The sequence below is a fragment of the Mastomys coucha genome, unplaced genomic scaffold (assembly GCF_008632895.1).
Source record: "Mastomys coucha isolate ucsf_1 unplaced genomic scaffold, UCSF_Mcou_1 pScaffold9, whole genome shotgun sequence".
NCBI classification, from domain to species: Eukaryota; Metazoa; Chordata; class Mammalia; order Rodentia; family Muridae; genus Mastomys; species Mastomys coucha.
In genome coordinates, this window is record NW_022196915.1 from 7,873,802 (window position 1) to 7,897,606 (window position 23,805).

The window sequence follows — 23,805 nt, forward strand, 5'->3', positions numbered from 1 at the left end:
TTTTTTTTTTTTGGTTTGTTTTTTTTTCTGAGATAGGGTTTCTCTGTATAGCCCTGACTGTCCTGTAACTCACTCTGTAGACAAGGCTGGCCTCAAACTCAGAAATCCACCTGTCTCTGCCTCCCAAGTGCTGGGATTAAAGGCGTGCACCACCACTTCCCTGGGGAGATTTTTAGTTTTAAAACTGCCAATCTAAGGTCTCACACACTAGACAAATGCTTAACTAATAAGTTCTATCTCTGGTCAGGCAGTGGAGGCACACACCTTTAATCCCAGCACTAGGGAGGCAGAGGCAGGTGGATATCTGTGAGTTTGAGGAGGGACAGTCTGGTCTACATAGCTAGTTCCAGGACAGCCAGGGCTACACAAAGAAGCCCTGTTTTGACCCCCCCCCCCCAAATAAATAAAAAGAAAAGAAAAGTAATGTCTCCAGACCCTTTTCTGTCTTGTCTTGTGTTTTCTGGTCTGCCCATCTGTCTGCCTGTCTTTCTGTCTGTATGTTTCTTCATGATAAGTCTTGGTATATATTCTTGGCTGGACTAAAAGTTGATTGGCCTTGAGCTTTTGAGAATATAACTTCTGTAGGGCTTGGATTTTCATTGTAACTATGTCACTCTCCTTGACTTAGTTAATTATTTTCTAAGGCAGGGTCTTTGCCCTAGGCAGAACTGGAAATTACTCTATAGCCCAGGCTCACCTCAAACTCTTGCCATCTTCCTACGTCAGCCTTCTGAGTACTGGGGTTACAAACACACCACTGTGCTTCGTTTGTTCAGGGCTTTGGATCAAACTGAAGTATTTGTTCCTGTTATCAACCAAACCACACCCCAGATGGGAGATGCTATTACAAAATTGTATGCTTTCCCTCATGGGTGTACATTTTCTGTGGGATTTATTCTACTGGTACTGATTGTAGTCACAAAGGGCAACTCTGAAATCCCAAAAGATCAAAGTGTTTTTGTGACACGGCCTCTCTGAGGCTGGCCTCCAACTCAGAGAGGCCTATTTGCGTGCCTTTGCCTTTTGAATGCATGTGACACCAAGTGCAATGATCAAAGTTCTCAGTCTAAAAATTCCCCAGAGGACAGTCTTAAAAGATTAAAATCTCCAAATTTTAAATCTGGAGGATGAAATCTCCAAAGTGTGATTTTTCACTGGGAGGTCCGTCTGGGGTCTGTGTGAGCAGCAGAAGGATTTATTCAGCTTTTTATAGACCAGTTGAATCTGGATAGATGGAACAAACACTAACCTATCCAGAAAAACTTTGTTTGATGTGAATGTATACAGTGTTTCCAGAAAGAGTGTGTGGCCAGGCAGTGGTGGCGTACACCTTTAATCCTAATCCCAACACTTGGGAGGCAGAGGCAGGCGGATTTCTGAGTTCGAGGCCAGCCTGTTCTACAGAGTGAGTTCCAGGACAGCCAGGGCTATACAGAGAAACCCTGTCTTGAAAAACCAGGAAAAAAAAAGGGGGGGGGAAGAGATAGTGTGTGAATCTGAGTGGACTGGACAGGGAAGATCTGTCTGTCATTGTAGCCCATTACCCCAGATCTGCCTGAACCTGCAGATAACAAAGAAAGAAAGAAAGACCACTGGTCTTCTTGGATCTGTGAGGCAGTTTTCTTCTGATTTCTTCTATATCAGTAGAACTTCTTTACCTCCATAGATTCTTTACCAGCAATCTATTCCTGCAGTAAATTCTCCCTCATATATCTGTATATGAACTGCATATATGCCCTGTTCAGTTTTTCTGGAAATCCATTACTTGTAGGATTAGGTTTTCGGAGAGCCAAATGTAATTCCTTCTTACTGTGTTACTTAAGAATATAATGGGAGATACTTATTGTTATCTTGTGAATTGTCCTTTTGCAAAAGAGCTGTGATAATGTAGTGGGCATACACCTATAATTACAGTCCCTCCATGAGCCTGAGTGAATCCTTAAAGCATAGTGACAAACTTATCAAGGCAGAAGGACCATGAGTTCAAGGTTAGCCTGGGCTACAGTATGCAAGGTCCTCTCTCAAGCAGAAATAGTCTGTGATAAGTTATGAAAGTTGTGAAGCTGCTTCATGTGGTAGGGAGGAGAAAGCTTGTTATTACTTGAAAAATAAAATCTCAACTGTAATGGCAAGCTGATCGCTACCCTTTCAAATGTATGAGGTACTTATAAAATTTGGAGAGCATAACTACCCCTCAAATACAAGTGCTGAGATTTAAAGATCACAAAAGTGAAAACATGAAAAGTACAAGAAGGTATGATGGGGTATGCTTGAAATTATTTCAGTAGGTCAGGAATACTAAAAGTCATAATTTAAGGCCAGCCTCGTCTACATTGGGACAAACTAGAATAAGGCAGCCAAACAAACAACCCCCCCCCCCCCAATAAAACCCAGTAAATCTCTCCTTACAAATTACTTATTCATGTACTATATCTGTGCCTTAACTCATAGTGTGGTGCAAACGTCTTTCACAAAATAAGAATTGAACAAGGCTGGAGAGATGGTTCAGAGGCTAAGAGCACTGACTGCTCTTAGAGGTCCTAAGTTCAATTTCCAGCAACCACATGGTGGCTCACAACCATCTGTAATGGAATCTGATGCCCTCTTCTGGTGTGTCTGGAGACAGCGACAGTATACTCACAGACATAAAATAAATAAATCTTTTTTTTTTTTTTAAAAAGAATTTAACAAGAGCAGCATTCTGAAGAACTAGGGAAAGATACTTGTTAATACAGAGGTGTGTCCAGGGTTACAATACATTATTAAATGGTAAAGTTGTTAGAAACTGTAGTGTTAGAGATGATAGCCTTAGTTTTGCACTAGTGAGTGTTGAACCTAGAGCCTTCACGTGGCAGGCAAGTGCTCTGCTGCTGAGACAGCACATACAAAAAGCTCTGGGGGCAGAGGCAGATCTGAGTTCAAGGCCAGCCTGGTCTACCGAGCAAGTTCCAGGACAGCCAGGGCCACATAGTGATACCCTGTCTCAAAAAAAGAAACAGGCATTTTATTTGTTATCTATTTATTGTGTGTGTGTGTCTCTCTGATTGCTTGTGTGCATGTCATAGAGTGCACATGAAGATCAGAGGACAACTTGAGAAATAGGTTCTCATTCTACCTGTGTCCCGCGCTACCTCCCGCCAGCAGGAATGACGCGGCACACACAGGATCCTTCTGCAGTACAAGCTTTAATGCATCTTGAGAGCGAGATCACAAGCTTCAGTTGAGGAGGACCCCGACTATCTCAAAACCCTTCCCTTATATAGAGCTCTATGCCCACCTCAGACGTGGCGACTCATAATAGGCTGTGGGACGATCAGGCCATCTGACGTGACCAAAGGCACTCCGCCGCGGATACAGGGGATTTACAGGCACACGCGCACAAGGCATTTTTATGCCAACGGCAAGCCGGATGTCATCGCCATCTTGTAATGGCGATGTGCTTACGACGTGGCTTCCCACATACCTGTAAGTCTTTGGGGTTGAACTCAGATCATCTGGCTTGTTGGCAAGTGACCTGATCACAGAGCCATGTGCTACCTTCTCCACATCGACTCTTATATTCCTTCTGCTTCTGTCAGAAAGACTAGATGTTCCACTTTGGCTAGTAGTTGTCAACTTCAAAACTGGTCTCTCCTATTTGTTTTTTTAAAACGTGAACATTCTTGCTCCAGGTGGATCTGAAAATTGTAGATGGTCTTTGCATGTTTATGTGCTCATAAGTCAGAGCACTTGATAAACTTTCATTTGAAGATTTAGTATACTTAGTGGAAGTTTGAAATGGACTCCAGCATGGAAAAAGAATCCATTTTCAATAAAAGGAGAAGAAATACAGGGAAAAAGAAAAAAAAAGAAAGTGCACTTCAGTTGGTCATTTCCCTCCCTGCTGGACAGCTCATCTCTCCATTTTTCTCCGCCTCCTAATGAGCTGCTTTCCTTCCTTGGCATTTTCTTCTGATTTAGCTTCAAGAGTGGCAGGTGGTGTTTTAGTCCCCTTGCTGTCCACCCACTCCCTCAGGAAGTGCTCTCCGTGGTGTGCACACCGCACGGGTGGATCCGAGACGTGTTTTGCTAATGGTCTGGAGCTTATTCACTTGTAGAGAATGTAGGAATATGGGTTTGGTCCATTATCCAGAGAAGGAGCTAAGGCTGAGCGGGACCAGGCAGGAGCTGACTCAGCGTGGCTACAGAGAACTGTTGCCCCTAATTTAAATTGTTAGCATTACTTTTCTTAAATGCAGTGCGCAGTGCACTCATCTTCATATCATTTCCAGCACTGGGATTAAGTACAAAGGAACTTTAGAGATCTATAGTTTGTTATCTGCAGTTTTTTTGCGAATTCAGCTCCAGAAGTATCAAGCCACAGCACTTGCTTTACATCTAGGCATGTGCAGGCGTGTAAAACCACTGGCTGTCCTTAGTGAGGGAGGAAAGAGATGGCTTGTTTGTAAGACATAACATTTCTCCAGTTCTCAGTTCTTTGGATTCTTGTACATGAAGTGGTAACACATAAAGATGATGTTGCGGTTGAGACTAGGCCTCGTTAAATTGTCCAGGCTGGCCTCAATTAGTGATCCTCCTGCCTCAGCTTTCTAAGTGCTGAGATTACAGGTATGTGCCACTATGCCTAGCTCATGAATTTTGTGTGTGTGTGTGTGTGTGAAAGAGAGAGAGAGAGAGAGAGAGAGAGAGAGAGAGAGAGAGAGAGAGAGAGAGAGAGAGAGGAAAGTGATGGGGGTGGGGAACGGATGGAGAAGGAGAAGGCTGCATCAGGAGTTGATTCTTTCCTTTTGCCATGTGGGCTCCCAGCCTTGAATTCAGGCTTGGTGACAAGTGACTTTACATGCTGAGCCATTTGTGTCTATCCTCCTATCCCATGGAGATTTTGATATGTGCCATCAGAGTCTTAGATTGTCTTTCATAGTACTTCAAACCACTAAAGTTACAATAAGCCCAGTCTATACAGTTATTAACCTTACTGATCGGTGCTTTTGACCTATTTACTTATGAATGTGGGTCATCATTCCCTGCTGTCACTTTACTGTCGCTGTGAGTATCCTTGGGATGCTTTGGCTGCTGAGACACCCATGGCGTTGTTGCTATTTTATTTATAAAATGGCCTGTGAAATGCTCTGTCATGGTTTTGTTTCTCCAATCCACCTTCAAAAATTTAAATAAATGTCTTCTAAAAAACAAGACTCACCAGAAGTAGTTATGGGAGGAATCTAAGTAAGGAGAAATACTGAGCTTCTTAGCAGGAGATGGGAATGAAATCCCAAGAGGTATATGAGTTTATGACAAGAGCTTGTTATTCATACCAGATGTATCAGAAACATAGCGAAATAAGCCTTAACAGAGGTCATTATATTTGATAGTAGAATACCACTGGTGACCTCAGCTAGGTAAATCACAGTGGAGTGGTGGAGAGAGAAGCCAGAACAAACTCTTGTTAGAAAAGAGATGGGAAGTGTAACGGGCCAGTTTGTGGATGTGGCCAAGAGTCCAGCAGTGACACATTCTGAAATTTCCTGTCATGATGTGAATAAGAGGTAAGATCCTGAAAAATATAGCTCTGGTTTATATATTCAGGATTAAAATCTAGTTGAACCCTGTTCTTGCAGATTCCCTAATTTTGTTTCATATCTGCTTTGCTGATGAGAAGCTAAAATACTGTTTCACAAATCCTGTAACTTTTGGCTCATGTAACTATACGATTCACCCTTACTCTGTGTCTTCATAAGGCTCCTGAAGGTCAGTCAAGCAGCAGGCTGCAGGTTATTGTGATGGTTAACACTTTTGCCCTCCCTCTGTTGTAATCTCTGCCTTCCCCCCTCCCCCACTGTTTAGGATTAACCTATACTGCCTATATGATTGCCTGCAGGTGTGTGGGCTTTTTTGGAAATACATGCATTGGTTCTGTCTTTTTTCTTTTCTATTCTTTGCATTTTCTTAATTTCTTTCTCTCTTTCTTTCTTTCTTTCTTTCTTTCTTTCTTTCTTTCTTTCTTTCTTTCTTTCTTTCTTTTTGAGAAATTTTACTTGCCCAATCCTTTGATAGTTTTCCTGTCTGTAGAAGTGTTTAAACTGTCCCATTGTACCCAGTTGTGTTCTGTCATCAGCAGCATGCCTGCATGGCACCTCTCCTGGGCTCTTTCTGTGTTGCCCACAGCCTTGCAGGTCTTAATTTCTATGCCATAGTAGTCATCAGAGAAAGAACACGTGTAAATAAAATGTTTGTTTCAGTCTTTACTCATAAAAGTTATGTATGTTTTAAACTGCCTCCCCTTGAGCTAGATGAATTTTTGCAGAGGTAGAAGCCTTCCGAAAAGTGGGGAGGGTGTGTATTTACTACATAAGATGGACAACTTGACACGGATCCTAGGACACGGGTAGTTTTACCCTTATCAGAAAAATTGAGTACCTCTGCTCAGTTTAAAAGTTAACTACTGTAAGAAATAAGTCTAATTCACATCTTTGACTTTAATCTCATATGGATGGATTTTTGTGTGGGTTAGAGGCCAGCTAACACTTTCTTACTTTCTCATCTTCTGCCTGCTGCTGTACATCCTGTTTCTTTTCCTAAGTTCAAGTAGGAAAAAAAATGTTGAATTTTAATGTACCATTTTGTTGTATGTGGTTTTAGGGAATTATATTTGTGAAATCTCAGAAATAATAGACTTTTTTTTTTTTAATTTTTGAAACAGAGTCTTCCTATGTAGACCTGCCTCTGCCTTCCTAGTGCTGGGGTCAAAGGTGTGCACCACCACACCCAGTGTAATACTTTTCTAAAGCATGCCTTTGGCATGGTAGGGAGAAGAAGTTGTGCTTTGTGTTATTCTCGGAAGAACGCACTGGGAAGTTGAGTTTTGGATTTTACTAAGTTGGATTTTTTTTTTTTCTTGTAGGTTTGTTAATTTGAAACACTGAGGGCCAGGCAGGGGGATGGCTCAGATTGAGAAGGTGCTTGCTCTAGACACCTGACAGCCTGAGCTTGGTCTCTGAACCAGACCACCCTAGAAAGAGAACTGAACCTCAGAGTTGTCCTCCGACTCCAGCTCTTGGGCTGTACATAGCATATTTATGCCTATATTTACAGACAGACAGACGCACACACACACCTGTAGATATACACATACATGCATAAGTGACTAATAATAATAAAAAAAAAAAACTGAGGGAAATCAGGTGTGGCACATGGCTTTTTAATTCCAGTACTCAGAAGACAAAGGCTACCCTGAGCTGAGTGATGAGTGATAGGCCAACCTGAGCCACACAGCAAGTTCCAGGGCAGCCTAAGTGACACAGGAAAACTGCTAAAATAACCACCCCTTCCAAAAAAACAAGGCAAAACAAAACACAAAACCCTGAGGGTTCGGGGGTATGGTTCAGTGGCAGAACACACATTTATCATGAGTTCTAACACCAGTCTTGGGGGCTAAAATCCCAACAAGCAACAACAAAATGGAATATTCAGAGACTAAATACAGTTCATAGTCTTGATGACATTACTCCCTTTTAGTCATATTTGTAATTTATAGTTTACTGACTTTGAAAATGAATTAAAGATGGTGATTTTAGGTTGTAAAATAAACCTTCGTTACAGGTTTATACTGATTTTTTTTTGTGTTTTAAAAAGGTATTTTGTGAAAAAAATTTTTCCTCTTTGTAATTGATTATAAAGAGTTTAATTTTGAGCTTTAAAATGTGTTTAAATTACCTAAGCAAGCAAGTTACTACTCTTTACAATTTCCTCTGTGATTCTCAAACAAAAGAGTACTACAGCCTTAAAAGTTAGAATATTCTTTTAGGCAACAAGAGTAATAATTTGTGGGCACAGGCTAATTTGCTCTTGTGTGTAATAGTTATTTACCTAACTACAACTAGATAAAGTTGATATTTGTGATGGATTCTTCAGTGAAAAACAGCTCACAAATACAGATGCATAGGTGCCTGTATATTGCTACATGTATGTAAATAAATGAACATGTACACTGTTATAGGGAAAGAAAGTGCTTGGCCTGACCCAAAGAGATCTAACTTCTCCCTTCTGGGTAGTCATTTACATCACTATACTGACAGATGCATATTTGCCTCCTTGTTTAGTGAAGGGACTGGCCACACACAGGTGTTAGGGAGTGGGCTGGCCTGTCTCAGAAAGACAGTCATGGAGCCTGTTGGGGCTGAGGGTGTTGTGCTTGCAGTCCAGGTGACTTGAGTTCAGTAATGTGAGCAGTGCATAATGCCTATGCAAAGTCGCCTCAACCAGACCTCTGCCTGCTGAACCTGAAGATTCTTCCTGTCTCATTGTTACATACGGATAGCGAGAGAGTCAAACAGCCCAGCTCCTTGGGGTGGGGACAATGAAAGTCTCAGGTTTGGATCCCCTTGGACACTGCCCTATATATTTTTTTCTTGTGGCTTATTTTGACCCATATCCTTTTATTTTATGTCAGAATTTGAATATTGTAGCTTACAGTGAATCTCATATGACTACCTGCAGTAAATTATTTAATCTAAATGTGGCTTTAGGAACCTTCCAAGTTTGGAGTTGGTGTCAGAATTGAGGGTGTGTGTGGGTGTTTGTGTGTGTGTGTGTGTGTGTCTTGTGTTTTATGTAAACTACAGACAGACTACATTATCAGTCTCCTAGGAAGCATCGTGAATTGTCAAGTAATAGAAGAAAGATAAAATCAGGCAAGATGAGGAAGGAGAAAGTTTTCAGATCTGGTAGAAGCATTACCTGGTTTGGAACAGGTAGGAGCCTGGCCAGAGAAAGGAACACAGCAGAGAGACTGCCGTAAAGCTCTGGATAACTCTGCCAAGAGCACATTCCCGTGGTGTTTCCCACTCACTGGTGAGGACCTGTGCGACTCAGCTGGCTGAACTTTACCTAGCAGTTTGATCAAAATCAGGTGACTTTCTGCCTGCTGCTTGTCTACTGAGGGCCCTTTCTTCTGGTCCCCCTTGGTTCCTTTCAGGTTCTTCCTTTGACAGTTTAGAAGAGAATGTTGTTTATGAGGAAAGAGCCAAGAGGTGAGATGAGAAAGGGACAAGGCAGTAGAGGAACAGATAAAAACTGCTTTTTCCCCAGTCATATAAGGAAGAAACAGTATTTCCTTTCATGCTACTGCCAATGTTATATATCATACAACTTGACCTTTCTTTTTGCTTGCTGAATTGTGGGGCCTAAAAGACAAGAAACTTTCTGTCTTAGTCGAGCACAGAAGGAAAGAGGCATTGGCTAAATACCTTTTGTATATGTATCATGTACTTTGTGAATGCCCCGCATATAGTTTATATTCCATAAACATGAATTGATAAACAGATGCTTTCATACACACTAATATTTATGATTTTTTTTGTTTTTTTAAAGATTTATTTATTTATTTTATGTGTATGAGTACACTGTAGCTGTACAGATGGCCGTGAGCCATCTTGTGGCTGCTGGGAATTGAGCTCCTCCCCCCCCCACCACCATAATTCACTGTAGCTGTCTTCAGACACACCAGAAGAGGGCATCAGATCTCATTATGGGTGGTTGTGAGCCACCATGTGGTTGCTGGGATCTGAACTCAGGACCTTTGGAAGAACAGACAGTGCTCTTACCCTCTGAGCCATCTCGCCAGCCCAATATTTATGATTTTTGTAACTGAATAAAACTAATGAATCACTTTTGTGAATCCTAATTACCGTGGTGAATCTACGTAATTGTCTTTACAAAAATACACAAGCTCCTTTTCCTTCTTAAGCTTTGTATCCCTTTGCTTTTAAATCATGTACTTTTATCCTTGTGTAATTCATTCTGTATATTAACATATTTCATGAATATTGATGACCCTATGTTTCTGCAGTAAAAATATATATGTAAATTTAATTCTAAAGCTTTTCCTAGTCATTAGATTATGTTCCCCACATAATAAAGCACACAACTGCATTAAAGTGTGAATAATTAAATAAAAGAAATATGGTGATCAGGAATGCATCTTTTAAATGAGATGGTGAAACTATTTCTAAAGCTTCTGTTCAATTGGTTTACTCTTCTGTGGATCGATAATATTCATTGCCTCAGCAAGGTAGTATTCTGGTTTGCTGTGTGTACGTGGTACGGGGAGGTTGAGTCCAGGATTTTACCAACTCTAGGTGGGTGTCCAAGCCTAATCTTTCTCCTCCAAATTACAAAAGACAGCATCTTGCTAACTTTGCACTCTTAGACCTACTTCTGCCTCCTTATTGTGAAGATTACAAGTTTTCCCTAGACTTTACTTTTTTTCCAGTACAACTGTGCTAGCTGAGCAGCGTGTCCCCATTGCTTGTTGGATTGTAACAGATTTTTTCAGCAGTGCCAGTTATTTGAACACTACCATCAAAAGTTACACGTCAGCGGATTATTTGATTAAGCTCTTTGGTATTATTGGAAGCAAAACTTAGAAACCACCAAGCTAGCTGATTACAGACATCAGAGACATGGGATTCTGGGAGATATTCTTAAGGCTCTTGCTTTCCACCTCCCCTAACCCTCAGTGCTGGGCATCAAACCTAGGGCTTCGTGCAAGTTAGGTGTGATCACACTTATATTAATCTGGGTCATGAGGGAATTGAGTGAATGTGAGTGGAAGCATCCCATGGTTTGAGGACCTTTACCACATAAGAAGGAAGGAGTTGGCTGAGCATAAGCATTCGTCACCCTCTGTTTCCTGCCTGTGGATGCAATGTGACCAGCAGCCTCACACTCCTGTGCCATGCTGTCCCCAATATGATGAACTTCCTCACATCCTGGGCCAAAATAAGCCCTTCTTTAAGTTGTTCTGGACAGGTATTTTTTTGCCACAGAAATGAGGGAAGTGACACACACAGAAAAGGGCTAAGGAGCGAGATTGCTGGTCTTTTTCTCAGAGCCATCATGTTTACCCAAGTATTTCACAAAGTGTTGGGGAACAGTCGACACTGTTAATTTCAGCACGGCTGTGTCAAATGCTTTTTCTTGATACATTTTTATAAGCAGTTTGAATAAACATTTATTCCAGAATACTCACTTTAAGGACATTGTCTGGTTTCCGCCCTTCCTGGCAAAGCTGGTGGTGTTTTGTCAGAGACATGTAACAGTGTTGTAGTACTCATTTGAAAGAATTCAATAGGCTGTACACTTCAATTTGATTGGAGTACCTACAATCAAATGTCTAATTGAGGCAAGTATGTTTGCATGTTTTTCTGACCAGTGTGTTGTTTATGTGTTGCAGGTATTCTCTGAAACCAAATGACCAGATCTTGGCTGAAGACAAGCACAAGGAATTGTAAGTTCATCAGACCTCACTTGTACACACTTCTCTCTATGAAGCAGATGTTGTTAAAGCCACTTGAAGTAAAATTATGTATATTATTTTAAATATTTTTTATATATAAATTATATATATTATTTATATATAATTAGTATATGTGTAACACTATGGCTGTAATCATGGTGGGATTAGGATAATTTGCACTATATAGTTTGTGATATATCAAATAAACCCCAGGGATAATTGTCTGTGATACCCACTGAAACATGTCCCATCATATTTGATTTTCTAGATTACATGTACATTTGGAAACTCATCATTTCTTACCCCTCCCCCCCGGATAAAACAAGAGATTCATGATTAATTTTGTAGTTTTATTCAGGTGCTTTTTCTAGCACTTGCTAAAAGATAAGGAAACATAGTTTTCTGTCTTATATAGCTATATACAAAAAGCAAATACTTACCTATTGTTTAGTATAAAGTAAAATACTTCAAGCATGAAGCTTGAAATGTGAATGCTTTTGAATTTTTTAATGTACTTCTTTTAGAGTTCTATTTTTTTTACTTTTGTGAAATACTTAAGGGATGCTGGAACATCTTTGACATTTTTGTCTTGGAAGGTAGTAATTAAACGATTGCCATCTGACAAGGACTGTCAGCGTTTTAGTTACAAATGATAAGCTTGGGAAGTTTGGAACTTTGTATTTTAGGATTATCTAAAGAGGGAAACTAAAATTTTTATATGCTTCTATTTTTTTTTTAAACTGGTTCACTTTTTCTTCATTTTTCAGTAAGGAAAATGCTAGTAATGTTGAATGTTATATAAGCAGCCAACATCAATACTGTAAAAGGAAGAATTGGAGGACTTTATTTCTAATTATATCTGTAGGTTTCACCATGCACTTTGCATATTAGTTAGGTTTCTATCACCTTTATAAGTATATTGATTTTTCCAGTGTTCCTTGAAAAGTTTCTTAGTGTACTAGATACACTAATTTTATTACTGTATATATTTTATTTAATTATGTAGAGAAAAGTTCTTACTTTGTAGTTCAAGCTGGCAAAATATAACTATGTGCCCAGGCTGGTTTAGAGCTTAAAGTACTCCTCTGCTTGCAAGTGCTGGGATTATGGGCTATAGAAGAGATCCACATACCCCATAGCCATTTTGTTTTCATATATAACTCAGATCTGTCTTGATTTACTTAATTTAGTCTTTATTTGCACATACAAGCATATATGCACTATGTACTGTTTGCTATGTAACAGTTTAATCATTTTCTATTTTAGTTTGTTTTAATATTTATTTAAAAGTCTGTTAGCTGTCCAAGACACAGTTCACCTCCTTGTTTAAAGCTTGAATAATGATTTTTTCTTTGTAATTTATTATGGAAAAATGTTTCTAACAATCTTATCTGACACATAAAAATATAACTATGGAAAAATTAAGCATACTACACTTTCACCTACATACTATGTCAAAATACTAAAGTCACCATCTAGACTTTATCATTTATATTTTACTGTACTTATCTATCACTTTCAGGTTTTGCCTCCAATCCATTCATTAATTTGTTGGTTTATTTATTTATTTTTGAATTTATTTCAAAGTAAGTTTCAGATGTCAGAATGCTTTCTACTAAATTACTAGGGTTTAATAGTTAAGAAGATTTTGTTGTTGTTGTTTTAATGTGCTTGTGCCAGAATTTTGAGTAAGCGAAGTCATATGTGTGGTTTAGTTTTTAAAATAAGGTCTCTTTTATTCCTCTTCTTCTTCCTTGCTCTTCCTCCTCTTCGTCCTTCTCCTCTTCTTCTCTCCTGTCCCCCTGTTTTGACATAGACTTTCACTATGTAGCACTGGATGACTTGGAACCTCCTTTATACCATACTGGCCTTGAACTCGGAGAGATCTGCTTCTGCCTCTGGAGTGTTGGCATGATAGCCAAGCGCTCTATGCTTGGCTATTCGGTTTGTTTTGACATGAATCATTATTGGTGCATGTATCACTTAATTTCTTTGTTATTGCTGATAAGTATGGCATTTTGTTTGGTTGTTTTGTTTTGTTTTTGAGGCAGGTTTTCTTTGTGTAGTCAGCCTTGGCTGACTAGGAACTGGCTTTGTAGACCAGGCTAGCCCCAAACTGATAGAGATCTGCCTGCCTCTTCTAAGTTCTGGGATCCAAGGCATGCATCCCCATAGCCAGTCTTAGTCTGGCGTTTCTGTCTGAATGGTTCATCTGTTCTGTATTGATGAGTACTGGCATTTGGTACCCAGTCTTAGTCTGGTGTTTCTGTCTGAATGGTTCATCTGTTCTGTATTGATGAGTACTGCAGTTGGTACCCAGTCTTAGTCTGCCATTTCTGTTTGAATGGATCATCTGTTCTGTATTGGTGAGTATTGGCAGTTGGTACCCAGTCTTAGTCTGGCATTTCTGTCTGAATGGTTCATCTGTATTGGTGCAGTTGGGTGACTTGACTTTGACTGTTTTCTGCCATATAGTTTTTTTTTTGACCTCTACACTAATGAAAACCCCTAATTGAGTTTAAATAGAATCTTAAATTAAAAATTCATCAATAGCTCTTCATGAAATATGTTTACAAATAATGTCCTCTGTGTCTTTGACATTTAAATAGCTAAAATTCTCACAGAGAAAGTAGAAATTCTATTCACCTTGGTACACATTGTATGCATGTATTTAGTTGTTAAATCTTACTATGTCCTATAAATATGAACAAATATTTTATATCTGCTCAAAAGAATAATCCAAATCTCTTTGTGCTCAAGACCAAGATTTAAAAAATATGAAATATAGATATAAAACAACATTTTTGGCTGAGAAGACAGCCCAGTGAGTACAGAGCTTGCCAAGCAAGCATGAGCACCTGACTGTGAATCTGGAACTCCTGGGAACACGAGGACTGTGTGTGCCTGGAGCCCGGAGCTTTGGCAGTAAAGTGGAAGATTTAGAGATAGCAGAGTACACTGAGGCCTGTGGGATGGCAAGCTTGCTGTTTGCCGTGGCGTACCACAAAAGAGACACCTTGCTCAGTACAAGATGGACAGCACCTGAGCTTGACCTCTGACCTCCACATATTTGCTGTGGTATACATGCACTTGTACTTAGACACCAAAACATATACATATACACCAAAACAAAAATCTCCAAGATGTAATTATCTAATTAATAAGGCATGTATTCTCATAAAACACTACTATTGATTCTTATATTCAAAATAACCTTGACACATCATGATATCATAAAAAAAAAAATCTGTGGATACTATTACATTAGCTAACTTACCTACACTTTCCCTGATTTAATGCATACAAGAGCTTCTAGTATATGCTGATGTTGGTATTGGTTTATGTGGAATAATTATGTTTTTATTAAAAATAGTCTTAGTTTCTAAAATCCGATGAATCAGATTCCATAAACAGTCACTCATACTTTGTGAGTATTCTCCCCAACCACTCCCTGGAAAACCCACTTGCCATACAGGGAAGAATTTGGTCAGCAGTGACATTTGTTTTTCTAAGCAGGATTTCGCTTGTTTCTATACACTGAATACTCTGCTAGGGGATGATTTCAAGTTAGTCAAGTGGAACAATTACAGTTGTAATGTGATTAATCCAAAGTGGTGGGGCTCATGCTTGGCTGTGAGTAATCCCATAATGAAACTGGTTATTAGTTTTCTATGGATTTGTTTTTACCCTATTGCTGTTATATTTTTATAAATGGAATAGCTTAAAATAAGAAAAATGCCACTTTGATTCAGTAAGTGTTTTTTCCCCTTGTGGTAGTTACTGTGTTTGAGCATAACACATCTGTGAAAAAGTGGCCTGAGAGCCAATTTAAAGGGTTTATTTTGGCTCAGAGACTCAGAGACTTTAGTCAGTCTGGGGTGGCTGGCTTCATCACTGTGGGAATGTGGCAAGACAGTGTGGTGGCAGGGTGCTGTTTTGGGAAACCAACAAACAGAGACAGAGATTTAAAGGGAGAGCGATGAGAGAGGCAGTTATGAGGTAATTCCTTTTGAGAGCACACCACCTGCAGGGAGGCCTCCCATCTTCCTACTTTGTGTCACCTCTCAGTAACATGGTTAAATTCTTAATCCACTGGCAGGATAGTCCACAGATTAAGAGAGAGCTCTTGTGATTCCTTCATTATCCAGAAATCTCCCTTTTGAACATTGCACTGCATAAAGGACAAAGCCTTTAACAAATGCTAGGGGCCAGGGACTTGTATTTTATATCCAAGTCATATCTTTATACTAGGCACTGCTCAAAGATTCTGTGTAGTTTTGTATACCTATCATATCTCAAAGTAATCAAGAAAATGAAAGATACTAACTTCATTTGTAAATAGAGACTTAAGAATAGTTTGATTTCTTATTTTTGGACATACCTGCAATGGTAAAAGATAGAACCACTTTTATACATATACTCATTTATAAACATAAATTTTGCATTGCTTGGAATATGAATAGTGTATTGAGATATGATCAGGAATATTACACTTGATCTTAGCCAAAAGGCTGAGAAGCGATGATTAGGAATATTAACATAAGGAAAGTAAATAGTTGCTAAAGTTATTAATAAAAACGTTTCCATACTACTTTATAGAGCTAGCCTAAACTGGATAGTTGATTTTCCTCCCACTTTGCTGTACTCTACAAAGCAGGGGGGAGAAAAATAAATCTCTCTTCAAGAGACTTAGGTTTATTTGCTTGTCTTTAAAAGACAGATATTAAGGCAAAGCCCAATACCTACTTTGTCACGCGTAGGGTGAGAGACACAGGAATCAAGTGACCTGTTACAGGTCAACACCCATTCATCACAACGCTGGACCAGAGACTGGTCTTCTGTTCCCATTTAAACTCCCCCACCCCCTTTTTCTTTTTGGTTCCACTGAAATGCTCCTTAGGCATACAGTAACTTTATTGTATTTATTTATTTTTAAAGATTATTTTATTTTGTGTTTATAAGTGTTTTCCTAGCATGTGTACTACACGTGTGCATGGTCCTTGTGGAGGCTAGATGTTGGGTTCCATGGACCCGCAGTTTCAGATGGTTATGAACTTCCATGTGGGTACTGGGAACAAAACCCCAGTCCTCTGCAAGAGCATTAAGTGTTCTTATCTGTGGAGTCAACTCTCCTTGCACAGTCATTTTAAAAGAAGGTTAATGTTTGGTTTAGTGACTAAGAAGAATGAACACAGTATCTTGCTGCCTAAATTAGTACCATAGGACCAGTTTGTGATTTTAGAAATCACCTTAGATGTACAACCAAACGGTTTGCAGAAAACTGATCAGGTATTGTGTATGTCTGACTTTCAATGTGAAGATATTTAAAATTCTTCCAAGGTGAGGCAAAAATTCAAAGGTTTATGCCAGATTAATACAGAAAGCTTTTGTGCTTAGGAAATGTCAGACTTATAACTTAATTGAGCTATATGCTGAATGTTGTGTATTATATGATATAATATTGAGCTTATTTTGTATTTTTCATTTCCTTGAGCATTTTCCTAAGAGTCCTCATCACTGGCGTCCTTGTTTGCCTTGGGTCTCCTTTCTCTAGAACATACCCAACTTCTTGCATCTTAGTTCTTTGATTCTATGCATGTAACTTCCACTGGAAAATTTCAGCTAAGGTACCAGTCTCCTTCATGTAGGAAACATTTATTTATACATTGTGTTTGTTTATATGTTTGTTACCAGTGAAGGGAACCAATCGTGGCCTCAGGGATACAGGCAAGCACTCTGAAACAAACACTGAACTATATCCCAGCAAGCCCCAGAATCATGATTCTTAAAACTGTTTTTCAATGTAGTCTTCATCTTTCCAAGGTAACTTTGCTATATTGCTTTTTGAATTAGTCTTTGAAAAACTCCTTAGGGTGTACACCAGTTGGTTCTTAACGGAGCTTGTACTCTGGGAATAAGCATTTGATCTTTGGTAGATTCCTTTGGTCCTTTCTTTCTGATTTCATCAGATGCCTTCCTCTAGGAACCCAGACTAACATCCAGTGAGGTCATTTCAGTCTTAACCATATCCCACAAATGATATGTTCAAACTTTTAATGTGAGTGTAATGGTAGAATCTAAGGAATGACTGAATACATGGAGATAGGGGTAAGAATAGCATATCATTAATTAAAGCCAAAGTGATATTTTAGCGACAGCCTTTTAAAGAGTAGAAGCCTGTGTAAAAGACTGTTACCAGTATTTAGGGATCTGAGGCAGGAGGATTATATGTCCCAGGTCATCCTAGGTTTCATATTAAACCAAGAAAGGTGTTATAAACATCGCCATGCACACAAATCTACAAGTATAGTTTTATGCACTTGTGTATATTTGAAATTTTTGTGTGCATAGTTTCTTCTTAGCTTTGCTAAAATCCCTTTAAAAAAGATTTACTTGATTTATTCTATGTGTATGAATTTTTCTCCATTTATATATGTATACCACATGCATGCAATACATGGAGAGGCCTTTAGAGGCTGTCAGATTTCCCCCTGGATCTGCAGTTATAGAAGGCTGTGAGCCATCTGGATACAGTCTTCTTGTAAGAGCAGCCAATGCTCTTAACTGTGGAGCCGTCTCTCCACCCCACCCCAACAGGTAAAGTGTAATTGTTATCACTTTATAGAAGACACTAAATGCAGAAGGCAAAACAGTTAACTCAAGTTCTCAATTGTCAAGCCCAGGTGTGTTATCAATACCTTACTGAAAACTCAGAGGAGGAAGGTTCAAATCGCTAGCAACACACTGACACCTTTACTGGCTAGGTCAGCAGCTATGCATGCCTGTACACTTCTTTCAAAGATCTGACTCATTAACTCACGCAAGGCAGCTTAGTCCTTTCCTCTATGCCTTGGACCTTTAACTGCGTTAGTTTCCCAAGTTTGAAAAGGCTGATGCAGGAAGTTTCCGAGTTTATGATCATTCTGATAGCATGATCTCAAAAAAGCAAAGCAAAAATTAACTTCCACCAAGAAGCCCGCCAGCTTGCCAGTTTCCCCCAACAATAGAATAGGTTTAAATAGTGTGGCTGGGTCCTGATATATCAAAGTTAAATTTTGTGGCAGAATTGATCCATACATAAACTGTATGTGTGGTTGTACCCTCAATGCAGAATACAGTAAATGCGTACAAAGCCGCCTATTTTATCCCAAATAGAAGGAACATGTGTTAGTACCAGGAGCATAAAATTATTCTTTATTTTTAAAAAAATAGATACTTATTTCACGTGTGCTGCTGTTTTGCCTGTATATATGTTTGTATACCACATATATGCCTGGTGCTTGTAAGGCCAGAAGAGGGCAAAAGATCCCCTGGAAACTGGTGCTTCTGATGATTGTGAACTGGCTGCTGGGAACTGAGCCCAGATCTATTGGAAGAGCAGCCTTTGCTCTAAACTGCTAAACCATTTCTGCAGCCCCATATAATTAACTTTGTATGAGAAACTTTCAGTTACTGTAACTTTGATTTTCCTTCAAGTAGCATGCTATCTAGAATAAGAAACCAAGAGCATCCCTTCTCTCAGGGAATATTGCGGCCATCACCATTATCATCATCAATACCATTATCACTGAACTGACCATCATACAGTCTTTTTTTACACAAAAATTATCATTTATCAAAAAGTGACAAACTAAACTTCTGATAAAATTCAAAATATCTATGTGGTGGAAATCTTACCCCGACACTCCCTTGAGATCAGTGGGCACTTGCTCCATATTAAAATGTGAAGTACTCCTTTTCCATCTCCTAGGGACCTTTGAGTATACTGTACCTCAGATGTCTTATTTTTGAGACTGAACTAGGTTACATGGACTTATTCTTTAAAAAATCAAGAGATGATGCCTTCTAAGGGGCATCTTTTTAAGTAATTGAGAAACAAAACTGAACAAAACTACTACTAGTTGTAAATGTAGTTAGTGAATTTATAGTTGGTCTCTCCTTGGAAATGGAGTGTTACCACATGCATACTGTATTATTTTGAGTCAGTTGATCCCTGAAGTGGACTGTCAGAGGATACTCTGAGCTTATATCATGGACTGGAAACCCTGACTTCCAGCAGACTGTGCTGTGTGTGACTGCAGGTTTGCTTTATCATCGCTTTATTCTTTGCTGCTGGCTCCCTCTGTGGAACTCCATTAGGACTGCAGCATGAGTCTCCCTTAATAAAGCAATCAGATTTTACATAGAGATCAGGACTTTTCTTTTGAAGTTTTAGTTTATACCCAATCACTTCTGTGTGACATTTTGACCTTGGGATCCCAGTTCGTTTTTAAAAGAAATGTTTGCATGTGTGAAAACATTCCTCACTGTATAGTTCCTCCAATATAGCATGTAATAATGTATGAATTTGTATTATTCTTGAAATTGCTTTGTGTTAGAAATTCTTTTGGTAAGAAATTTAAATTATTGCTGAAGTGAATGAAATGCATGCTGCACTTAGGTCTACCTAAATGTGCTGCCTTATACTTTCTTAAGAGTGCAAAAGACTTGATTTTTTTTTTCCCCAACATTTGAATCAAATTTGTTTATAAGTGCTCCTAATTTTAGCAAGTATTTCATGTTGGTAATCAAGTTTACACAATTACTATAACTGCTCTTTTGGTTTCAGCTTTTAAAAGACAGTTTTAGGCTTCTCTAGTCAGGTTTTGGGTTTTTGTTTTTTGTTTTAAGTATGTTGCTCTGGGCTTTAAATATAGCTTAGTGATTGATTGAGTGCTTGCCGTGCATGTGTGTGGTGTGGTGTGTGTGTGTGTGTGTGTGTGTGTGTGTGTATGTATGTGTATGTATGTGTGTGTGCATGTGTGTGTATGCGTGTGTGCGTGTATGTGTGTATGTATATATGTGTGTCTGTCTGTGTGTGTGTAGTATATGTGTGTGTGTATATGTGTGCACGTGTGTGTGTGTGTGTTAGAAGATGAGAGGATTAGCCCCTTAGATACTTATTTTCTCAAAAGTCATGAGATTTGTTCAACTCTTGTCCGAGAACTTCCTCCTGCTTTAAATGGGAGTTAACACGGAAATCCACAACTAGACAGTAACAGAGAGGGGACGTCTTCACCAACCCCCTGCCCTGGAGGATCAGGAATCTCTGCCGAAGAGGAGGCAGAAAGGCAGGAAGAACACACACAGCAACTCTGATGCACATACGATCTGAAGAGACCGTGCACAGCATGCAGAGGGCCTACACAGGTTTGAGCCAGACGGGGTCCTGGCACTGAGAGGGAAGTGGACAGGGGCTCTCCCCCTATCTCAGAAGCTAGACACCTTTGATACAAAGGGGAAAGCAGTTCTCCCATGGAGTGTCTCTGGGTCTGTCAACTGCCTTACATGGCAGGCCCTATGCCCAGGAGTAGCTGGCCAACACAAAATAAACTGTAGTATTTTTGTAGACTTCTGTTTCATTTTGTTTTATTTTGATACTTTTTTTTTTGTCCTATTCTTTTACTTTTTCATTTTGCTTTTTGTTTTTGTTTTTGTGTTAGGAGGTTGAGGTGGGGAAGGGAACCATCATGAAAATATATTGTGAAAAAATATTTTGCAGCTTTAAAAAGTCATGAGTTATATAGTATTCTTATGAAGCTTTTGCTTGCAAATACCTTACAGTCGTAGGTGTGGATGGTTTTGAGTTTCTCATCCCTGGTATTCTGTTATAGGTTGGGAACCCTTAATGGTGACAAATAGCTAGTGCGGTTCTAGAGGTCAGTTAGAGCTGAGAATTTATTGACAATAAGGAAGTATTTCTTTTAAAAACTTACTCAGACTTTCCAGTGTGATTGGCCTCTGTATCTATCATATGTTCTTTCTAAGTCAGTTGCTGGCAGAGAAAACAAATGGGCTTTGCCTCAGTGGGTGGAGTACCCGTGTAGCGTGTCTGAGGCCCTACACCCGATTCTCAGAACCTTATGAAACAGGGCATGGTGAATGTTGGAATTGCAGATGGGTCACTGCACCTACTTGACATTTACATGGGTTGTGGACATCTACACATGTCCTCAAGCTTCAACAGCATGTGTTTTATCCCCGGAGCCTTCTCCCTGGCCTTGATATATTTAATGTTGTTAAAACTATTAATTAAGTTATACACCAGGCACTGTTTAATGCCTAATTTAAACCTTCCCATTTTCATTATTATAATGAAAATATTCCTCACATTTCTGCCTAATTTCAGATAAAAACAGTGTTAAGTACTGTAATTTTAATTTTACTAACGACTCTCCTGAGGCATAACAATCATAATTAACGAGGACTTTTCTGCCTTGGTGCCAGGGATCCCATCCAGTGCCTCACACGTGCTAGGCAAGTACCTCCCTACCCCTACCCATCTCACTGTGCTCTCTGCCTTTGCCATTTACCTAGTGTTAGTCATTGCGCAGTCTGTGTCCTGTGAAAACATTTGAACCTTTGCTCTTTTGGTGAAGGAACACTGTTCTCTGTTTTCTGATCTTAAGCTTTCAGTTTGAATACAGGCCGGAAAAGCACTTGCGAGACAGAGTACCCAGTGCTTTAGCTTTCTGTTCCTTTCCGTGGCGCCCACTTTGAAGTGGTGTTGCCGCCTTCCATCCGAGCCTCCCAGGCATGGATTCTCAAGGGCACTGTGAGTCATCCCTGCCCTGGGAGCAGTTGCAAATCTCTTCTGCTTTGCTCTTTCATCATCTCCGCTTTGCACTCTTATCTTAAGGAAATGTGTCAGTTGTCTAACTAGTTCTTGTTTTCGTTATTGATATTTGGCCTGTTAGAGTGTCTTAGTGATTGTGATCCTTTAGGGTTTGTAATTTCTTTTTTTGTTTGTTTGTTTTAAGACTCTTAAGCTGGGTGGTAGTGGCGCACCCCATTGATCCCAGCACTCAGGAAGCAGAGAGGCAAGTGGAGCTGTGAGTTCAAGGCCAGCTTGATCTACAAATGAGTTTCAGGACAGCTGGAGCTACACAGTGGAGATTGTGTCTTCAAAACAAAATAAACAGAAAGATTCGGATATGTTCCTGAAAATTTTGTTTTTTTGAGATAGGGTCTCACTGTGTATCCCTAGCTGACCTAGAAAGCACAAACGTAGGCCCATCTCTAAGCCTCCATAGCCTGGTAAAGGCAAGCCGCACTCTCCCATCCCAGAAGATCTCTCCACCTCCCTAATCTGGTTTCTGACCAGATTTTACAGTAGAAGAGCTAGGTTGTCCCGTAATTCTGTTTTCTTCCATCTCTAGTTCAGGAGCCAGCCAAAGGTAAAGTTACTTTTGTCTTTGTACCTTAGGGCTTGGCAACTTGCCAAGTGCATTTTAGGCACTCAGTATACTTTTATTTTTATGCTTTCTTACTTAGGTTTGGTGACTGGGTTTCATGGTATGTGCCTGGCAGGGCTGGAACTTGGTGAACAGGCCAGATTCTCCTTAAACTCAACCACCTTCCCTGAGCTGAGATTCAAGGCACTCACTAGCATGCCTGGTTCAGTTTTTTTGTTTGTTTGTTTCTTGAGACAGAGTTTCCCTGTGTAGCCCTGGCTATCCTGGAACTCACTCTGTAGACTAGGCTGGCCTCAAACTCAGAAATCCGCCTGCCTCTGCCTCCCAAGTACTGGGATTAAAGGCGTGCACCACCATATGTTTTTTAATGAATAAAATATCTTGCCAGAGTGTCTCCGACTCTGATTCTACCCATTCGTCATTCTTCGATGATCCCATATTGAGATGTTGCAGTAGGACCCTGGGTTGCCTGCCTCCAGTCCTGCGCCTTCTGTCATTCTGCTTACTGAGTAACCTTCTGTGTACTTTGTCCTTTTCCCCTCCTAATTATCTACCTTTATAAAACGTGAATTTGTCCCACAGTTGACTATAATATTAACATACTTGAAGAGAGTAGTGTGGCTCATCATGGCTACCACACTTGTGAGGCCAAGGCAGGAGGATGTCTTCAGTTTGATGCGAGCCAAAGACAAACAAACACCACCAAACAAAATTACTTTAGTGGTTCTGTATTGTCTAATGTCAAGCGTAAGTTGTTGTAAGTTGTTACTAACTGGGACCTTGCCTTCTCCTTTAATAATAAGTCAGATTTTTTTCTATCCTTCTCCAACCCCCCCCTTTTTCTTTTAACTGAAAAATTTAGCCACTTCTATCTGAAAGCTCCCCAATTCAGCCCTTATTAATTTGTTTCTAATGTACTGTAATTTTTTTGGGAGTCTCTAATATTAGACTGAGGTTCTTAATGGCTTGTGACTAATTACATCCCGTTACGCTGACTACCCTGCATAGTTTTGTGCATTCCATTTTGTTGCTGAAATTCTTCAATGCCTATGGATTATGGAATAAGTATTACTTGAAATGAGAGTTAAATTTTAAGAAAATCATGTTTTATCATTTATAGGAGTTTTAGAAATTTTTTTCTAAAGCTTAAGGTATAATCTAAAGGGTACTACTATAATATATATATACACACATATATATTTATTTCTACTATCTATATAGATATATATAGATCTATCTGTCTGCATTTATAGGTAGATTTATTTAGACAACTTA

General features: G+C 39.5%; 1 protein-coding gene and 1 pseudogene across 2 annotated transcripts in view; one reads left to right on the forward strand and one right to left on the reverse strand.

Moving 5' to 3' along the window:
* Positions 1-23,805, forward strand: part of Adk (adenosine kinase) — a 412,863-nt gene that overhangs the window by 46,253 nt on the left and 342,805 nt on the right. For both annotated transcript variants that reach the window (XM_031362750.1, XM_031362751.1), the window contains exon 3: positions 11,234-11,287. In XM_031362750.1, coding sequence (XP_031218610.1) covers positions 11,234-11,287 — 54 coding nt within the window. The remainder of the gene's footprint in view (positions 1-11,233; positions 11,288-23,805) is intronic.
* LOC116085568 lies at positions 15,667-15,819 on the reverse strand (annotated as a pseudogene).